General features: G+C 42.0%; 1 protein-coding gene across 1 annotated transcript in view; it reads right to left on the bottom strand.

Annotated features, from left to right (window-relative positions):
- LOC117551614 (neural-cadherin-like) overlaps window positions 1-19041 on the bottom strand; it is a 508256-nt gene that overhangs the window by 81710 nt on the left and 407505 nt on the right. The window contains exons 30-31 of the mRNA XM_034224543.1: window positions 14073-14196; window positions 6099-6279 (exon numbers count right to left, since the gene is read on the bottom strand). Coding sequence (XP_034080434.1) covers window positions 6099-6279; window positions 14073-14196 — 305 coding nt within the window. The remainder of the gene's footprint in view (window positions 1-6098; window positions 6280-14072; window positions 14197-19041) is intronic.

Below are 19041 nucleotides of genomic sequence, written 5' to 3'. Positions count from 1 at the left end.
ATTGCTTTTATTACAAGAGATGTCATGAAATGAGGGACAGCAAGATGCAATAAATGTTCTCCTGCTGGACTCCAACAGGGGACGTTACGATACACGATTGGCATGTTAACCCCAAAGCTATGGAGACAGCCCATAAAGAGGGACTCTTTTTTTTTCCTTTGCTCTTTACTGCCAGCCTGGTTTTGTTTTCATGTGCTCCAGAATGTAATCCAGATAAATCACAGTCTGCATGTTGCCACAAGCCTCAATGTGCCCCCAGTTGGTCATTGGCTCCACAGCTTGTTGATTCTTCGAAGACATGAATCAGCTCATGGATATGGGGAGTGATTCATTCACATTTTCTCCATTCATCTGTTTTGAAAGAGAGTCATGTTACGGAGCGTCACCCTGCGGTACAAGGCGAGAACCAAACAAGCTTGGGAAGCCTGGCAGAGAGTGCTGCAGTCATCAGAAAGCATCTCTGGAGGTGTTTGGCTCAATCTGGAGGATGTGTAGAAGGGGCGATGCAGGAGAGTCATTAAAGATCCCATCTCAGCCCAACAACAGCCTCTACCAACTGCTCAGTCAGGCAGACGCCTCCACAGCGTACAATAAATGAAGTCATTGAAAAGTATATGACCAGGTTGCCATTGGGAAATCCATATATTTACAGGGTCATATTTATATTATTTACATGGTCATATTTATATTATATTTCTCTACTGTGAAATGTTTATCCATAAAGCCTGATGAAACCAATCATCTAAATAAAATTCAATCAAGGACTTAAAAACGTGGAGGACCTTAAATGTTCACACCGCGTACTTTGCAGTACTTAGTGCCGGCACTTAGTGCCCCGGCACTTATTACCCCAGGGCACTAAGTACCAATCGCGTTCACACCGGAGTACTTTTCCCTGAGGGAAGATTACGCAAATGAGCCGCTGACGTCACTTCGTCTTCTTCTGCTTTGGGTTTACTGGCAGGCTGCAAACAACTTCACGGCGTATACTGCCGTCCGGAGTCCCCGGCCGGAAGTCCCCGGAGTTGGAGACTGGCTTCAGTAGAAGCTGCTGGGACTCCCAGCAGCTTCTACTGAAGCCTTCCGAGTAAATCGCCAGAACGCCGACACCTCCTCATCTTCACCGCTCCCATGTTTTTTTTTGTGTTGCCAGAAGTTATTCTCTCTCCGTTGGTGCGCGGGGCTAATGCTAATAATGCTAATGCCACAAATACAATGGCGGCTTCACAAAACTTTTCAGAGTTTTACGGGGCGTGGTTTGCAATTCGCCCAGCCAATCAGAACTGGGGCACTTTTTCCCCCCAGGATAGTACCACCTCTCTAGCAGGCACTACAAATGGGGTTAAAAGTTCCCGGCACGAAGTACTCTTTTTGGTGTGAACGCAACATAAGGGCTACTAACGGAACTAAAGGGGAAAAGTACTCCGGTGTGAAATCTACGAAACAAATTATCTAAAGATATACTAACTATGGATGCCATTAATTTGGCCTCCAGTGAGACTGTAAGGAACCTTGGTGTTATATTTGATCAGGATTTATCCTTTAACGCCGACATAAAATGTATCTCACGGACCGCCTACTTCCATCTATTGCGGCTTTCACACCAGCGCTTTTCCCTTTCTAGCTCTGAGCTAGAGCTTTTCTGGTTCAGCTCCAGTTTCCCTTTTCTGCTCCCGCTCTGTTCACACCGCCCAGCACCCGACTGGTGCTGCCGCTGCTGCGTCATGACGTCACCGTTCACATCGCTGATTTGCTCCCCAACGGCATTACGGCGCTCACAACAACAACGGGGAACTGCGTCGGGTTGATAATCGTGTTGCTTTTAATCACATGAAGCCAGAATAAATTAAATAACGACTTCTCCAACCTTATACTTTGCTCCAGAGTGCCGTGGTTCATTGTTTATGAATGTGTTTCTGCAGCATTTACCGACCGCTGCAGTGTTGGCTGCTCTTCCACGGGAGTTTATTCTCCCGTTAGCTCCCGGTTAGCTCACACAGCTGCGGCCGCTCTAAAGTATTCACTGTCCGACTCACACAAGCAGCACATAGTTCCCCTTAGCCTAAGTGAATGTGTGTCAGTCTGAATTGACGCTGTTTGGCATCACAACGCTGTTATGAAAGTTTCTCTGGTATAAAATGGGTGATGTTAGCATAGCAACCGAAGCTAAACTGACTACTTGCTATTGCTATCCTATTGTGGCATAAACCGTTTTCTACAGGCACATTTTACCGGCGTATTTTTATTATGATTCTACTCGTGATAGTCGGACACGACAACCTGTGCAGCCCATGTATTGATTCCATCCGATAGCTGCTATAATACAAAACAACACGTCTGCCTCTCTCCACAAGGATCAATAACAGTGAACGGATGGTCAAAGTAAGGTACAAATAAACAGAATCACACGAAGCCTGGTTAGTGTTGCCTGACTTTATAAAGTGTGTTTATAAGCACTACTGCTTGTAGGCAGGCATGACAGTCGACCCATGTTCAGGGGAGGTGGGTTTAGTTTCCTGCACGCCTCGACGTAAGAGAGACGTAAGCGACGCCGCCTCTTAGCTCCGAAGCTCTTGCCTCTAGACCGACAATTTTTTGGAGCTGGAAGTGAACCGGATTCCGGAGCTAAGAGCCGGCGCCGCTGCGGTGTGAACAGGAAAAACCGGCGCTTTTCAGGCTCCAGCTCCGAGCCGGAGCTGAAAAAGCGCTGGTGTGAAAGGGGCTTAAGTAACATTGCAAAAATAAGGCATATCTTGCCTCAAAACAGCAGAGAAACTAGTCCATACATTTGTTACTTCAAGGCTGGATTATTGTAACTCTTTATTATCAGGGTGTACCAAGAAGTCAGTCGCTTCAGCTGATTCAAAATGCTGCAGCACGTGTACTAACCAGAGTTAAGAAAAGGGACCACATTACTCCTGTTCTGGCTGCCTTACACTGGCTCCCTATAGAACACAGGATAGAATTTAAAATGCTTCTTCTCGCCTACAAAGCCTTTAACGGGCAGGCGCCAACTCATTGTACCCTACTGTCCAACTAGGGCATTGCGTTCCTAGAATGCAGGGTTGTTGGTTGTTCCTAGAGTCTCTAAAAGTACAATGGGAGCCAGAGCCTTTTCTTATCAAGCTCTACTTGTGGAATCAGCTTCCAGTTTGTGTTCGGGCGGCAGACAGCCTATCCGTTTTTAAGAGTGCGCTTAAAGGCCCCTACACAGCAAACTGACACCAAAGAACACGTCCCGATGGAACACGACTGTTGTGTCGCCTCACGTCTCTGCGTCTTGGCCAAACAGTCGCACTGGAACACACTCAGACGGCCAAGCCGACGGCCAAGTAGCACGTACGAACTGCGCATGCGTGAGTGGCAATCACTCTCCTTACCAGCAGGCGGAGGTAGTGTGTATTCGTCATTCAAAAGAGGCAACCAGAAGACAGACTGCGTGATATATACAAATAGCTATATGCTACAGCTAGAGCCAATCAGCACAGGGATGAACTATGCCAATATTTTAACAGTATCGGTGCAGTGCCTTTTCAGTGGGGAAAGATATAGCAAATATGTATGCCTATCCTGCTATTTGTGTTTATTTTTTTAATCACACAGCATTAAGAACACATTTAAAAGTGCCTACATAACTGTCAGTTGCAGCCATAGCATTATTATTGGTTTAACTACTAACAGTATATATTTAAAACATTTAAAAATGACCATCTTGAACAGCTACAACATTAAAATACTTCTAGGCATATTGTGGACAGTTACAAAGTACATTTTAAAGTACTACTGCTCCACTCCCATTCAGGCAAATAGTGTTTCGCTAAGCTGAACAGCCAATCAGAGTGATTTATTTTGCCGACAGCCTCCGCACGGCCAGACATCTATCGACGGCCGAAATCGGCTTGGTGTGACCTTCCTTTTTGATAAAGCTTATTTTGCTGCTATAGGCTTAGAGTAGACTGTCGGGGGACACCTTACTTCTTCCTTCTCTCTGTATGTACCAGGCCCGGTTCTACGGGGGTGCATAAGGGTGCGTTGCACCCTCAGTTGAGTCGTTATGCACCCTCATTTGAAAAATTAAAAGTGAAAAATAAATAAATTAAAAGTGAAAATAAAATTAAAAGTGAAAAATATTACATATATAATAACAATAATAATAATAGTATTAATAATAATAATAATAAGAATATAGTTGAAATAAATTAAATTGTGGTTAAATAACATTGTTTGCTGCATTTATTTGGTCAAATTAAACGGTAAGTAACGTTATTATGTGAGGTGCGTGTGACCTGTGCCGCTGCGCGTTCGTCATCTGCAAGGTGCTTACACAGCAGTCAATGATAGACATCAGAAAATGGTTAAAACCACCAGCCCTTATCGCCAGCAGTAACACTGCATCGACTGCAGGTAATAACAGTTCAGATCATGGGGACATTACGTTACCCGCGGCCACTGTCGTGGACACTAACGTCCTCCCGCCCGACTCACCAGCTTTGCCCGCCTCGCCCACGGAGGTGGAGCAGCCGCAGCCGTCTTCGTTGCCCCAAACACCGCCACCCCTCGGCAGCCCGCAAGTGCCAGAGGACCTCGGCAAAACAGAGCCTGCCCAGGTATATTTAACACTAGAACCGCCAGAGATTTTTTATACCTAAAACCGCCACCGGGGTCAAATTGACCCGGTATTAGAATGCATTGATTTTCAAGGTAAAAGTATTGCTTTAAAGAGAAAAATTGTCCTATGGTATTGGTATTTTGACAAGCAATTTTGTTCAATTGTTTCGTTTATTAATGCTACAACATAGCGTTTCCTGAGGCGGTTGTCGTTGTTGGGTGAAAAGCAAACAGCTGTTTGCTGCGGAGCGCAGCGCAAGCAGTCTCCCGTGAGCGTGCTCCTTGACTACAGACTGTCACTATCAATATATCTATCTATCTCTCTCTCTCTCAATCTATAAGGAACCGCAGTAGACAAAAGTCGTTGCTATAGCAACACGTCATGTTTGTTTACACGCAAAATTAATAGCGCGAAAAGGGGTTGGGTCAATATGACCCGCTGGGCGGAAATAGTCCATAAATGGCAATTTCTTTGGCGATTTCTTCAATCTGACTTCATATTGACAATTTTTAACAACATAGAGTGCTACATAACACACTTTCAAGAAAAGTCACGGACTGGGAGACTTTAATATTTTATTGAAAAAAAGTTACATAGCCTACAATAAAAAACAGCTCTGGGTCAAATTGACCCGATTGGCGGTTCTAGTGTTAAGAAAGTACCCAACTCGCCTGTACAGTGGGGTAAGGCGCTCATTTTGCAACTCATGGTTTCAAAACAGAGATTGGCTGGAATATTCCTGTACAAATGATGCCATCTTCTGGTATGCCTGTAGACATTACGGTCTTAAAAGGGGAGTGATTTGTAAAATATCCATAAAGAATAAGTACATCTGTTTACAGTTCTGTTTCATATAGGTGTTGAGATGTATCCATAGATCTCTTCATTTTGCTCTCAAAGTGCATCAGATTGATGCTATTAACTTCAATATTTAAAAATAAATCTTCCCGGGGGAGCATACCCCCGGACCCCCCTAGAGGGCGCTGGGTCCACTCCCCACATATAAAAATAGCACTTTACCACTGCACCCTCTCTAATCTCAGATGCACCCTGAGTCACTTTGTTCTGGAACCGGGCCTGGTCTGTACCTGTGTACTCATGTTCCCAATAACCCAGCTTCCCCCAAATTTCTTTTTGGTGTCTATCTACGCCGGGATCCTGAGTCGTGGCTGAGCCTGTTGCTGTGGTCCTGCCTGACTCTCATCATACTACTTCCCTGATGGCTCCCACAGGATTGTTGCATTAAAGTGCCCCTTTTTCTGGTTGATAGCCAAACTACATATTCTGGTTTAAAACTTCCAGACCTTACTGCTTCTCCCCATTTTGATTAACTACAAACTACGCTTTGATTTATATTCTGGGTCTCACCATAGTTTCCACTGATCTTTCATAGATGCACGGATGGGTTTTGTTTTGTTGCTAATGGTACAATCCACCACACAGTTGACGTATCCCTTTAATTCATAGGTCCAAAATAAGTTTGGCTTACCCTCTTCACACTGGTGGCCCGCGTATCCCGGCAAACACTGGCAGCTGAAGGAGCCCCACTCGCCGTGACAGCGTCCCCGGTGGCCGCAGGACGGATAGCCCATGTTGACACAGCTGCTGTCGGTGGTCAGACAGCCGGGAGAGCTGGAGTTGGAGTCAGCCGGGGAGCCCAGATCGTACAGCTGCATGGAGGAGATAGAGGGAATGGAAGGGAGGAAAGAGAAAAAGTGAAGTTGAGAAGAGAAGAGGAGTAGGGAGTTGTCGACAGAGATGGAAAAAGTACACACATCCTTTACTCGAGTAGAAGTACAGATACCCGTGTTTATAACTACTCTTGTAAAAGTAGAAGTATTGACTAAACGTCTTTACTCAAGTAAAAGTAAAGAAGGATGGGCTTTGAAATGTACTTCAGTAAAAAGTACCCATAACTATCAGCTGTTTTAAAGAGTACCTGACCTCCCTTTATATTAATAGAACAATAATGTCATTGTTAGCTAATGAATGTTTCCATGCTGAACAACGGCAACATGACAACGTTTCCATTGGTCCCTCTTCTTTAGAGAAGACCAGGAAATGATGGATACACGGATCATGTTCAAATCAATAGGCACGCAATGACTACATAATAATGATCACGCCACCAAACACACATTCAAACTAAAGTAACCAGCCTGTTTTGAAAATGTAAGAAGTAGAAAGTACAGGTATTTGAGTTCAACATGTAAGAAGTAGAAAGTACAGGTATTTGTGTAAAAATGAAAGAATTAAAGGTAAAAAGTCGTCAGAAAAATAAGTAGTGGAGTAAAGTACTGATACCAGAGAAATATACTTAAGTACAGTAACAAGGTATTTTTACTCCACTACTTCCCAACTCTGGTTGTCGATAAACAGTTTGTAGATAACAAACAGGAAAGAGACAAAAAAGAAAATCAACAGCAGAGAAAGGGATTGAAGAAGACACAGGAAAGACAGGTGGGGGGTAACACATAGACACTGAAACAAATCAGGAGAGAAACTTCCGAACGTGTTGAAGGACATGCGCTCAGGGTACAGTGGGTGTTTCTCAATGTCGAGGACGCTTCCTTGGTAGGACATGTCCCTCCGAGTCAGGTCCTTCAGAAGCAAGGCAAGAATCCTTCCTAGCCTCGGAAAACGAAGAATGGTGGAACAGGCCAACAGGTGTGCAGGTGCAGTGTTAATTTTGGCAGCTGTTTTTGATTTAGTCTTAGTCTTTAGACGAAAATGGTTATTAGTTTTAGTCACATTTTAGTCATTTCTATCCTTCATAGTTTTAGTCTAGTTTTAGTCGACGAAAACTCAAAACGTTTTAGTCTAGTTTTAGTCGAAGAAAAATTACATTTATGCAGTATACAAAGTCCTTCAAACTAGCTGCACCTTTACCCGCTTTGACAACACTTTAATGATCAATCATTATAAAACATATCATATTATTCTGAAATGGACCAATCTGCACAATGACTACTTTTACTGTCGCTACTTTCACTATATTTTGATGATCATACTTTTACTTGAGGAACTCTTCCTACACTATGGTATTTTTTTTACTTAACTACAAGATCTGAGTAGGAACCTGATGTGATAACGTTACTCGTAATCAGTGTTGTGCTAGTTACTGAAAACCAGTAACTAGTTACCATTACTAGTTACTTCATTTCAAAAGTAACTCAGTTACTTTACTAGTTACTTACACCAAAAAGTAATGCGTTACCGCTGTTGCTTAGGTGGAGGTGGAGTGGCGTCGGCTGAGTCTCTGTGGTCTTAGCTACTAGCTTCGTCCCAGCATGTTGTTTTTGCAGATGTTTTAAGAGATTTGAATTACTGGTTTGGGCAGTAGATAGGATCTTTGACCCGCCAGGACACAACTTACATTTAACAGAAACTTTCTTTTCTTTGTGCTCGACAAAAGTGAAATAGTGAGAATATCTCCAGGTGGAGAAACTAGACTTGAGCTCCGCCGCCGCCATGATAGTCTTGTTAGTAAACAACACAAACACGCCCACTGCCCGTCTCCGCATGTGACACAGGAAGTATCTAAGTACATTTGCTCAAGTACTGTACTTAAGTACAGTTCTCATCTCTGTTCGCCTGGCTGTTGACTATATACAAAAAAATAACGGAGTAACGCACCATGTAGTAACGGTAACTGAGTTACTGAATTTAAAAAGTAATGCGAGTACTAGTTACTGCCAAAAATAACGGCGTTACAGTAACGCGTTACTGTGTGACGCGTTAGTCCCAACACTGCTCGTAATTGGGGCAACAGACGAGTTAAGGAAGTCGAAAATTGTGCATTTCTCCGACTGAATATGACATGTCGTGTCAACGCGCTAACGCGAAAACACTAATAGCAAACGAGCTTTGTCCACATCGAGCCTTGTAGAGTGTCTCTATACTTCTGAACGCTCCGTCCCCGGCTGTGCCTGTTAGGCCCCGCCCCCCGCACACAGAGAGACACAGGGAGATCGCTCTTTGATTGATTGATTGAAAAGTTTATTAACAGCTTGTATATTGGGTACAGTACAGTAGGCTACAGCTCAAAACATACAATTGTTAAGGGGATGCAGACCAGAGAAAGACTTTCGTCTTGTTTACATCAGGGTCCCCCATTTCCAATTCATCATATCTTCTGGAGTGAAGAGAGCGGAAATAATGATATTGCATGTTAGAAACCTAAGTTGCATTTTGACAGACAACACGGACAATTGGGGGGAAATACCCTGCATTTTGAATGTCCGATAGTCCACCATTAACACCTTAGTCCCGTCCCGTCAACGAAAACTAAATATACATTTCGTCAAAGTTTTCGTTATCAAGAATCTATTTTTAGCTCGTCATCGTCTCGTCTTAGTCATGTAAAAAAGGTCGTTGACGAACATTTTTCATCATAGTTTTCGTTGACGAAATTAACACTGTGCAGGTGTGCGTCAAATGCGAGGCCCCGCCTTAAATGGAGCACTATTTCCGCCAACAATTTGGAAATTGGTCTGTGCACAAAGCATTGTGGGGATTTTAAGACCATACACATGTGCAGCCTCGAAATTTCCCGCAACGAAGTATGCCGGCCTCGGTAGAATTCCAAGCATCCTGGACATTGGAACAGTCCTTCGGCGGCACTCGATGATGTAGTATGCTTGAAATAGTGGCTCTGGAGCAGCCTTCCTCGACATTGAGAAACACCCAGTGTCTCTGCTTTTCTACCCTTATCCAATTTTCTCTATACCCTCTTTATTCCCGCAGTGATGAAACCAAACAAACTTCTAACAGGCAGACAGCGTGGACGACTGCACGGCAAGCTGAAAGGATGGGGGAACCTTGAACACCTACATTTGTGTCCCTCACAAAATCAAGCCATAAAAGACATTAATATGATGAATCCCCTCCCTGCCGAACCAAACTTTATGAGTTTTGTTGGTGCTTCGGCGAGGACATAGGAGCGTAAAGGATCGTAATGTCTGACAGTGAGTCATGCTGCCAGGAAGTTGCTGATTGGCTCTGACCTCCAGCAAACAGGCATGTTGCCGGTGGCTGACCTTTTAAAGCTCCTCTGTTTGGGTCGGGCCGATCACTATTGCCATGAAACGCAGACATCAGCAATCAATGAGAGAAAGACACATCAGGGTGTCTGCGATTGATTTGACTCCCCATCTGTGTCACCGTGGTGTGAAGTCAGAGCAGAAAACTGACTGATATACGAGTTGCATGTATAAATACACCTGTTTGAGCTTAAATGATCAATTCTGGATGCAGCCGAGAGGAGCGTCACACCCACACGGAGACACTGTAGTCTGCCCAGATTAATTCCAGGTGTTGGGGATAACAATGTCTCAGCCCACAGGAAGTGAAAGACAAATTCTACACTAACATTTACAGCTGGGATTGCTGTGCAGAAAGTGGGGTGATGTGATGGAGAGCAACACACATAGACAAAGGTCTGATGCCACCCAAAGAGCTCAACATTTGAATGTCAGAATAACACAGTTTTAAATACGAAAAAGGAAGATACATCATTTGAAAAACCAAAGGTAACGGTAAGCTAATGTGTAGCTAACGGTAATGCTTCAGTGAATGCTGTATGGTGTTTTACCCAGGTGCCGGCCCATCATAAGGCCAGAAAAGCTTTGGTACTTCTTGTTATATACTGCATGTTGGGAGACATCCCAACTGTACTTCCATGGGTGATTGATGAACACTTCTTTCCTAAACCATAACAGCAGTCACTCTTCTGGGAAGCTTTGCACAATATCTTGAAGCCAGTCAGGAGGGATTTTCTTCCACACAAGCATTAGTGTGAGTGTTGGATGGGGCTGGGTTCAGAGATCTGTGCACGTTTTGTGCATTTGTTAATGGACCTGGCTTTGTGCAGGGGGAATAGTCATTGCAAAGTTGTAAGAACAATAATATCCAATTACTCTCCTTCCAATAGAGAACCGGTTCCAAATGATCCGATATATTGGAATGATATCCTTCCGAACATATCAATTCCTTGAATCGAAGGCGGCACATTTAACTGACGGATGCATATTACAAAACAAAGATGTAAAACTCGTGCTGACGTGTGTCTGGCTGGATACTTGCAATAATTTGGCATATGATAGCAGAGAGAAAGAAACTGTACAAATATTGCACATATTGTCTCATGTAATACATTGGCGTTGATGCCAGAAAGCTGTTTTGGCCAACGTTTTTTCGACTAATATTTACTTGATTAGGAAGCTGTAAGGAATTTGACGGATTAGCAGGATGAATAATGATACTGGTGTCAACAAAATCGTATATTTTTTCTGCTGTAGTGTTTGACAGTAAACATTTAACTTAACAGGAATTTAAGTTCTGGTTGATATGGCAACACTTGTAGTTACTGGTGGTCAGGGTTTATAACGTTATGTTACCTGTAATCCATTACTCCCCAAGTCTACTGGTTGTTGATGTAACACCTATAGTCTGCAATTTACCATACAGCATTCACATCTTCTACATTTTCCCATAATGTTCTGCATCTGCTATGAGGCAAACTTTCTGCTGAGAAACATTTAAAAAATAACCTCACTTAAGAACTGCAAGCTTTCAAAAATGCCATTAGCCCAACCCCTTTAACTGCAAAACTGCCATACTTAAAAAATGGAGTGACAGTTTTGTCAAAACAAGTGGAGAACTTAAAGCTGCAATGACTGAGAGCTGAAGGGAGAGAATAATGACAGGAGAAGGATGGAGAGTTAAAAAAAGGTGATGGCCAATGACAGCCAGAAGGGAAATACCCAACTCCGGAATAGAAACACAAATATAAAATGATCATATTCACCCCAGCATGTATCAGCATTACGTTAGGAGGAAACACACTAACATGCTATTTGGCTTCAAAAGAGAGACATGCTAAGAAATGTAAACTTTTGTCCGAAAGCAACACACATACAGACACACTCACAGTAGACACACACTGATACCTTATCAAAGCATGAAGCAATATAACACACAATATAATGTCCTACACACAAAACAAATATAGAATCAAAACTCCAGACAAACATATTACATGAAAGTGTGGTGGAATACATTTTCAGATCCTTTACTTAAGTAAAATAACCAATACCATAGTGAAAATAGTCATGTATACTGTATAAGTAGTATAGCAGTATAAGTACTGCATTCAAAATCCTACTTAGTGAAGTGAGGTACTCAAACATGTATTTGTACTCAGTATGTAAAAACATTGATTGTGGACTCTGTGGAAGTATTTTGGTTTTTGCCTTATTTAAAGTACTAATACCACACTAAAGCACTACTGCATTTAAAATGTTTGCATATTTAGTTCAGTTATAAAAGTGTTGCAAGAAACATGTACCTAAATTATGAAAAAGTATTGATTGTGCAGTCAAATGTTCCCACGATCATTGTTTAGCTACTAAGTGTGATGTTTTTGGACGAATTTGACTTCTGAATTAATGTGAAGAAGGTTGGTCTTATTGCACATTCTTATTGCTACTTCTATGTGTTCTGTCGAGTAGTTTAATCTACAGCAATGCATCATGGTCTACGAAATCATCATAACTTTAAAATCCTTTTGTCGCTTTTCGCTGATTCAAGAGGGTTTTAAACATTATGCACATGCACAATGTATCCTTCAGTCTTCCAGATCAATTCACTGACCAACAAAAAAGTAGGGAAAGATCATTCTGAAAAGTAATAAAAGGAAATAAATAAAAATAAATAAAAGTATTATCAGCAAAAAGTATTGTGATCATATGTGATGTTTTTCGATCTATATATACTGTATTAATGTGCATGTTGCATTTTAATGTTGCATATGTTTAAAGTTGGGCCTTTTTGAATAGCTGTTGTCGTGAGAATCAAAAATCTCTAAAAAGTCAACTTTACATAAGCTTAGAAAAACGCTTTTTGTTTTGCTGATTCAGCAAGACTTTGATATAATCACACCTTAGTCCTTCAGTCTCCTACAAACAATAGAGGACCAGAAAAGGCATGAAAAAAGGTTTTCTGAAAAGTAATAATGAGAGAAGAACAACATCACTGAATGAATACAAAAAGATAACAAAAGTAAAAGCCATACAACGCCGGAACACGTCCATCATCATTAATCATCAGTACGCCTACTGTTGCTTGCTCTTTGGAGATGTATTATCCTCGTGTCCGCCCACACGCATCATGCAGATTTCTCTCATTAGTACGTGGCGTTCAGGCAGCCTCCCGCTAAGTCTGCAGCTAAGGTGCACCTCAGCACGCAGCAGGAGAAACATACATGCTTGTATACCCCCACTCTACAGGTTCAACATCCTAATAGAGCTTTAAAGGAGGATGGATGCATTGTTACTGCCCTTCTGTGTGGATGTTGCATGTTCTCCCCATGCCTGCGTGGGTAGTCTCTGGGAGATCCGTTTTCCTCCCACATTACAAGACAGTAAAGACATGCAGGTTCGGTTAATGTGTGAGTTGCACGTAGGTGTCAACGTGAATGATTGTCTGTCTCTATGGTTACATTCACATTACAGAGCTTAATCCTCATTTTGGGATTCTGGATCTGTGGAAGAGGTTTGGGCAACATGAGATTTTTGTTTTTTTATTTAATCTCATAATTATTGGAAAAAAGTCACAACTCTTAAACTTTTGGTCACATACAATTTTTCTTATGTGGCCCTTGTCCTGTTCCGTATGGATGTGTTCACATTCATGTTTGAAGTGAAACAAATCTCACACACGGGGCGGAAGTAGCTCACTGTGAGGGATCGACTGTGTTGTGATTGGTCAACCGCTTAAAGATGTCCCAGCCCTTAGCCTATCACGTACAATGTGTTGGAACGCCAGCCAATAGAAGTGCGAGTGTTACATAGTGATCTCAATATGTTAGGGAAGTAAAGAAAGCAGTCCAACGGAGGCGTTTCAGGCGGGGGGTGGAGTGTGTGGAAGGGAAACTCCCTCTGGAAGGAAACTTGGGGATTTTAGCTTTTGCAGACTATTAACATGCGCACAAACCTATAAAACACATTCAAGGGAATAATAAAAAACCATAATAGGGCCCCTTTAATTGATCCAACCAGGATAGGTGTGAGAGCAGCCTTAGTTCCAGGTGTATTTGATGCCAAGGCCAAAAAATAAAGCAGACAATAAGCATGATTTGAGGCTTGAGAAGGCAGCGTGTACCCAAATGGCTGAGGCCTGTGTTCATGCAGAAATGCTTTGGGTTCGCCTGGGTTGGGCAGCGGGTACATTTTTATTCCATTTCACCCTTGGAGGGCACATGTGTAATATTTGAAAGCGCTTTGAAGGTTACAGTTAAAAGCATAAAAAAACATCTCTTACAAGTGTACTGTGAATGTTGAAATCTTTTATAAATCCATTTATCAGCTAAAGTGCAGGCCGGAGTTTCAGTTTGTGTGGTGTGTACAGGTGTGTACAGGTGTGTTCAGGTGTGTTCAGGTGTGTGTGTGTCAGAGTGTGTTACCTTGCTGTCCACGATGAGGTTGCGGATGCAGCCGCTGAAGTGTTTGTGCTGCAGCTGAGGGTAGACGTATGGGATGTCCTCGTTCACTCCGCCGAGCTGCAGCACCTGGCTCATGTTCAGGTGTCTAAAACAAACAGAGGCATGAGAACACACATATGTATACAAACTGGCAATACTGCCAATCATGGCTCAAAGCTCATATAGTACCAAAAAGGCTTGAAAATCCAAACAGAAACATGTATAAACAAGTGTTGACAAATTGGCACGAAATAGGATTTGACTCTTCCATTAGACACCTATTTGTAGCCATTAGCATAGTGTTATTTTAATCTAGCCGTTTAATATCAACATGAAATGAAGCATCAATTCAAGTGACAAATAGGAAGCCTATTTCTATAAGAGCCATAAGTGTGGCAAGAGAGCATAAGTCCATTCACTTTACATTCGCAAAACGACACTATTTTCTTATTATTTTACAAGTATATTGCATGCATTTTTGTCCACACCCCTAACATGATTGTCGCCCTTGTTAGTTATGTTTCCTACTAAACATTAATAATGTAGGGCTGTTTAGTATTTTATAATTTAGGATTCAAATTCAATTGTAAAAACCACGTTGTTGTGTTTTGTGAGCAGGATTATAGGTTATATTCACACTTATCAAGTATTTTATGTTTTTTACCACAATTTTTAAACTGCATATTGTAAGAATTCCTAGAAAACTGTGCAAATCTTGTGTTATACCTCAATACCAGAGGTGGAAGAGGTACTCAGGTGTTGTACTTGAGCAAAAGTAGAAACACCAGAGTGTAGGAATACTCTGTTACAAGTAAAAGTCCTGCATTGAAAAGGTTACTCAAGTAAAAGCAGTAACGTTTTAGAATCAAAATAAACTTAAAGTACCAAAAGTACTTGTTATGCAGATTTGTCCATTTCAGAATAATATATATGATACATTTTGATTATAATTATTGATGCATTAAAGTGTAATGAGAGCTATTACTCTATTAAATTGTTCCCCCTTTTGCTTGGCCCTATAACTGTAATGATGCCCTGATAAAAAGCACATGGATTAACACACACTCTCTGATGCAGTGTTGGGGTTAGGGTTATTGGTGTACACCTGTTAGTGTTGGGTGTTAGGGTTAGTTGTGTGTACCTGTCAGTGTTGAGTGTTAGGGTTAGTTGTGTGTACCTGTCAGTGTTGGGTGTTAGGGTTAGTTGTGTGTACCTGTCAGTGTTGAGTGTTAGGGTTAGTTGTGTGTACCAGTGTTGGGTGTTAGGGTTAGTTGTGTGTACCTGTCAGTGTTGGGTGTTAGGGTTAGTTGTGTGTACCTCTCAGTGTTGAGTGTTAGGGTTAGTTGTGTGTACCTGTCAGTGTTGGGTGTTAGGGTTAGTTGTGTGTACCAGTGTTGGGTGTTAGGGTTAGTTGTGTGTACCTGTCAGTGTTGGGTGTTAGGGTTAGTTGTGTGTACCTCTCAGTGTTGAGTGTTAGAGTTAGTTGTGTGTACCTGTCAGTGTTGAGTGTTAGGGTTAGTTGTGTGTACCTGTCAGTGTTGGGTGTTAGGGTTAGTTGTGTGTACCTGTCAGTGTTGGGTGTTAGGGTTAGTTGTGTGTACCAGTGTTGGGTGTTAGGGTTAGTTGTGAGCAGGGGTTAAATTGGGCCGGGGCTGTCCGGGGCTCAGCCCCGGCACATATACGATGCTCTGGCGTCATCACCCTCGCTCATTTGTCATTTGTTTAAGACATATGTTAAAACATCTCTCGTTCTTAATATAGACTTTATTTAGGGTCGATATGTGTTGACTTTACTTTAAGATAGCAGATATCTGTGACAGGATATAGTTTTTCCGCTTAGTGAACGTGTGTCTCTGCTCCGATCAGGAGCTGCAGCACCGCGGCTCCTTCGTGCAGAGAGTCTGCAGTGGTGTGTAGCACCGGTGTGCAGTGGTGTGTGTGCAGGGTTGGGTTGTAACTGAATACGTGTAACAGCGTTACGTAATCAGAATACACAAATCAAGTAGGCCTAACTGTATTCAGCTTGCGTTACATTTGAAAAACGAGTAATCTGATTACAGTTACTTTCGTAAACCTGAAGTGAATACATTTTGGATTACTTATTGGAATTATTGGTGGAAAGATTTCCTCACAACATTTCATATTCATTACTAAAGGTACAGCCGAATCATCACAGCGCACAAAACCTACCGCCGCAGATGGACCAAAAAAGGGAGCGTTTTAAAAAGAAAAGGGGCGGGTCCGCTCAGTGAAACGATAACAACGAAACATGGAGGAACAGAAGTGTGCGTTTAAATCGTGTGTGTGTGTGTGTGTGTGTGTGTGTATGTGTGTGTGTGTGTGTGTGTGTGTGTGTGTGTGTGTGTTTGTAGAGGTGTGTGTGGTTAAAACACATCAGCCACACCGCTCTTTAGCCTTTCTAATGATTCTGAAGGTAAACACAGTGAAGTGAAGGCGGTGCGTGAAAGGCGGTGCGTGAAAGGCACGGCGCGCTCGTCTTCTCAGAGGCTGAGTTAACCCTCCCGCTGCCTCCTGGTGCTGCAGAGATTTCATGAAGTGAAGGAGGTGTTCCTTCTATAAAACAGCTGTGGGCAGCAGATACTGTGAGTGTCACGGACATGAATTCATAGATCAAGGCAGACTGGTGCACACACTCTCCTGTTTTGCCAATCCGGTGCTTAAACAAATATAGCTCTACACCCCTGGCCGAAAAGTCCATAAAATGAAGTCCGAGTTCGACATTTTAATTCATGTCCTGCCAACACTGGCAGAGAGACACCCCCGTTGATTAAAAAAAAAGTTGATTATGTTGTTGCATCGTTTCAGATGTGATGTTTCAGTTGTGCTCTTGATAAGCCATTAAAACAGTAAAAACACGTTCAGTTTCCTTTTGCTTTTTGTGTCTCCTGTTCACCAAAACATACCCATCTGTCTGTGATGGAAAAATAAAGTAATCCAAAAGTAATCTAAAAGTAATCTGATTACGTTTTTTTTTAAGACACGCAACTGTAACTGTATTCAGATTACTTTCAGAGCCATGTATTCAGTAATCAGTAACTGATTACATTTACAAAGTAACCCTCCCAACCCTGTGTGTGTGTGTGTGTGTGTGTGTGTGTGTGTGTGTGTGTGTGTGTGTGTGCGTGTGCGTGTGCGTGTGTGTGCAGAGAGTCTGCAGCGGTACCGCCAAACCCCCGACCCGTCTTGTAACACGGAGCCCGTTTCCTACACCATCAGGGCCGGTTCTAACAAATTTGCCGCCCTAGGCGATATTTTTGCTGGCGCCCTCCCAGAGCTGACAGCGCAGCGCCCCCCCAGATCTGGCGCCCTATGCCAAAAACCGGCCCTGACTTAACCAAACAACTTATTTAATTTGTTATCACAATTACTAATGTCATGTTTTTTTTTATTCTTGAAGAGAATGTCTTTTTTCTGGCATTCTTCCAGGATTAACAAAAATAAGAATAACATTGAGAAAAATCTTTGAAGTAAATGGCTGTTGTTAAACGCTTCCCACATTTACTTCAATCGTACAGTAGAAAAGTTAAAAGTATCCAAGGAATACACAATAGAATATATAAAGAATAAATGAAATCTCTACAAAAGACCAATACACTACCAAAACAGAAACTTATTGACATAGGTAATATACATCAAAAAGGCTTCAAATGTATTCAGTATTGTATGAACATGTTTTAATTGGGGTGTGGACGGGAAGACATTTTGAAAATGTAAAGTAAAATGCTTCAATCTGGTGCACTTTAAGCACACATTACTAGAGACTAGATCTAAGGGGTACAACTCTAAACACCCATATGAAAAAGATCTGTTTACATTTTAATAACCAAATATGTGAACATAACCAATAACCTACCATAGCCAATAACAAATTAATGTAACTTATTTTATTTTTGTTGTTCATTCATATCTTATTTTACCTAGTTAATATTTATTTTTGCATATTTTTTTATCTCTCAACTTTTAAACGATATTTTTGGTTTACTGTACATTGAAATTATTTCAAACCTGTTTATCCCAATAATTATAAAGGAGTGCCTTGGAAATATTTGTTTACATAAATTGCATTTATCTCTCTTGCTCGCTCCCACGCCCATTTTCGCTGTGAGCTGCGGATGCCTGATAAGCCAACACCCCCCATTTTCATCACTTACAGCGCCCATCGTACAGGGCAAATGAAAAGTGTAACCTGGGTGAAAAGGGTGTTACATTTACTTAATTATGAATGTTGTTACATCAAGGCTGAAAATTAGGATGAGCGCAAACAGTCAAAAATGTTTTCCCTCCCAGAGCTGCCAGCGCAGCGCCCCCCCCCCCCAGATCTGGCGCCCTAGGCGACCGCCTATGCCAAAAACCGGCCCTGTACACCATGCTAAATGTATGTCTGCATAAAGCTGAGTTATGATCGGTCATAATAACACAGAATTTGGTGATGATTAAATAGTTAACAGTGAGATTTACTCCCATAGTTTTGGCCATACTCATGCAGCCCTACAAATGAATTGAGATTTCCACACAAATGTTCTTTAGCAAGTGTGCAGAGCAGTGTTGATTTAAAAAAGCAATTTGAAGGTTGGATATTTGGAAACCTTTTTTTGTGTATATATTAATAATTTAAGATGTAAATGAATTCCAGTTTATTTGTAGTACTTTCTATTTGTATTGTGACATTTGGTGGCATCAATGTGTGTACAGTATTTGATACAGATAATGGAGCAGTTGATTTAGTGCCACAGTGTATATCCCTGAAGGTCAAATAATGAGATCCTCGACCTCCGTCCCCCTCTCGCACCTCCACGCAGAGCCCCCCCACATATCAAATCGCAATTTAACCCCTGGTTGTGAGTACCTGTCAGTGTTGGGTGTTAGGGTTAGTTGTGTGTACCAGTGTTGGGTGTAAGGGTTAGTTGTGTGTACCTGTCAGTGTTGGGTG

This window comes from Gymnodraco acuticeps, unplaced genomic scaffold (genome assembly GCF_902827175.1).
Source record: "Gymnodraco acuticeps unplaced genomic scaffold, fGymAcu1.1, whole genome shotgun sequence".
Taxonomy (NCBI): domain Eukaryota; kingdom Metazoa; phylum Chordata; class Actinopteri; order Perciformes; family Bathydraconidae; genus Gymnodraco; species Gymnodraco acuticeps.
Note: the sequence above shows the minus strand (reverse complement) of the source record. Positions and strands in the feature narration are given on the sequence as shown.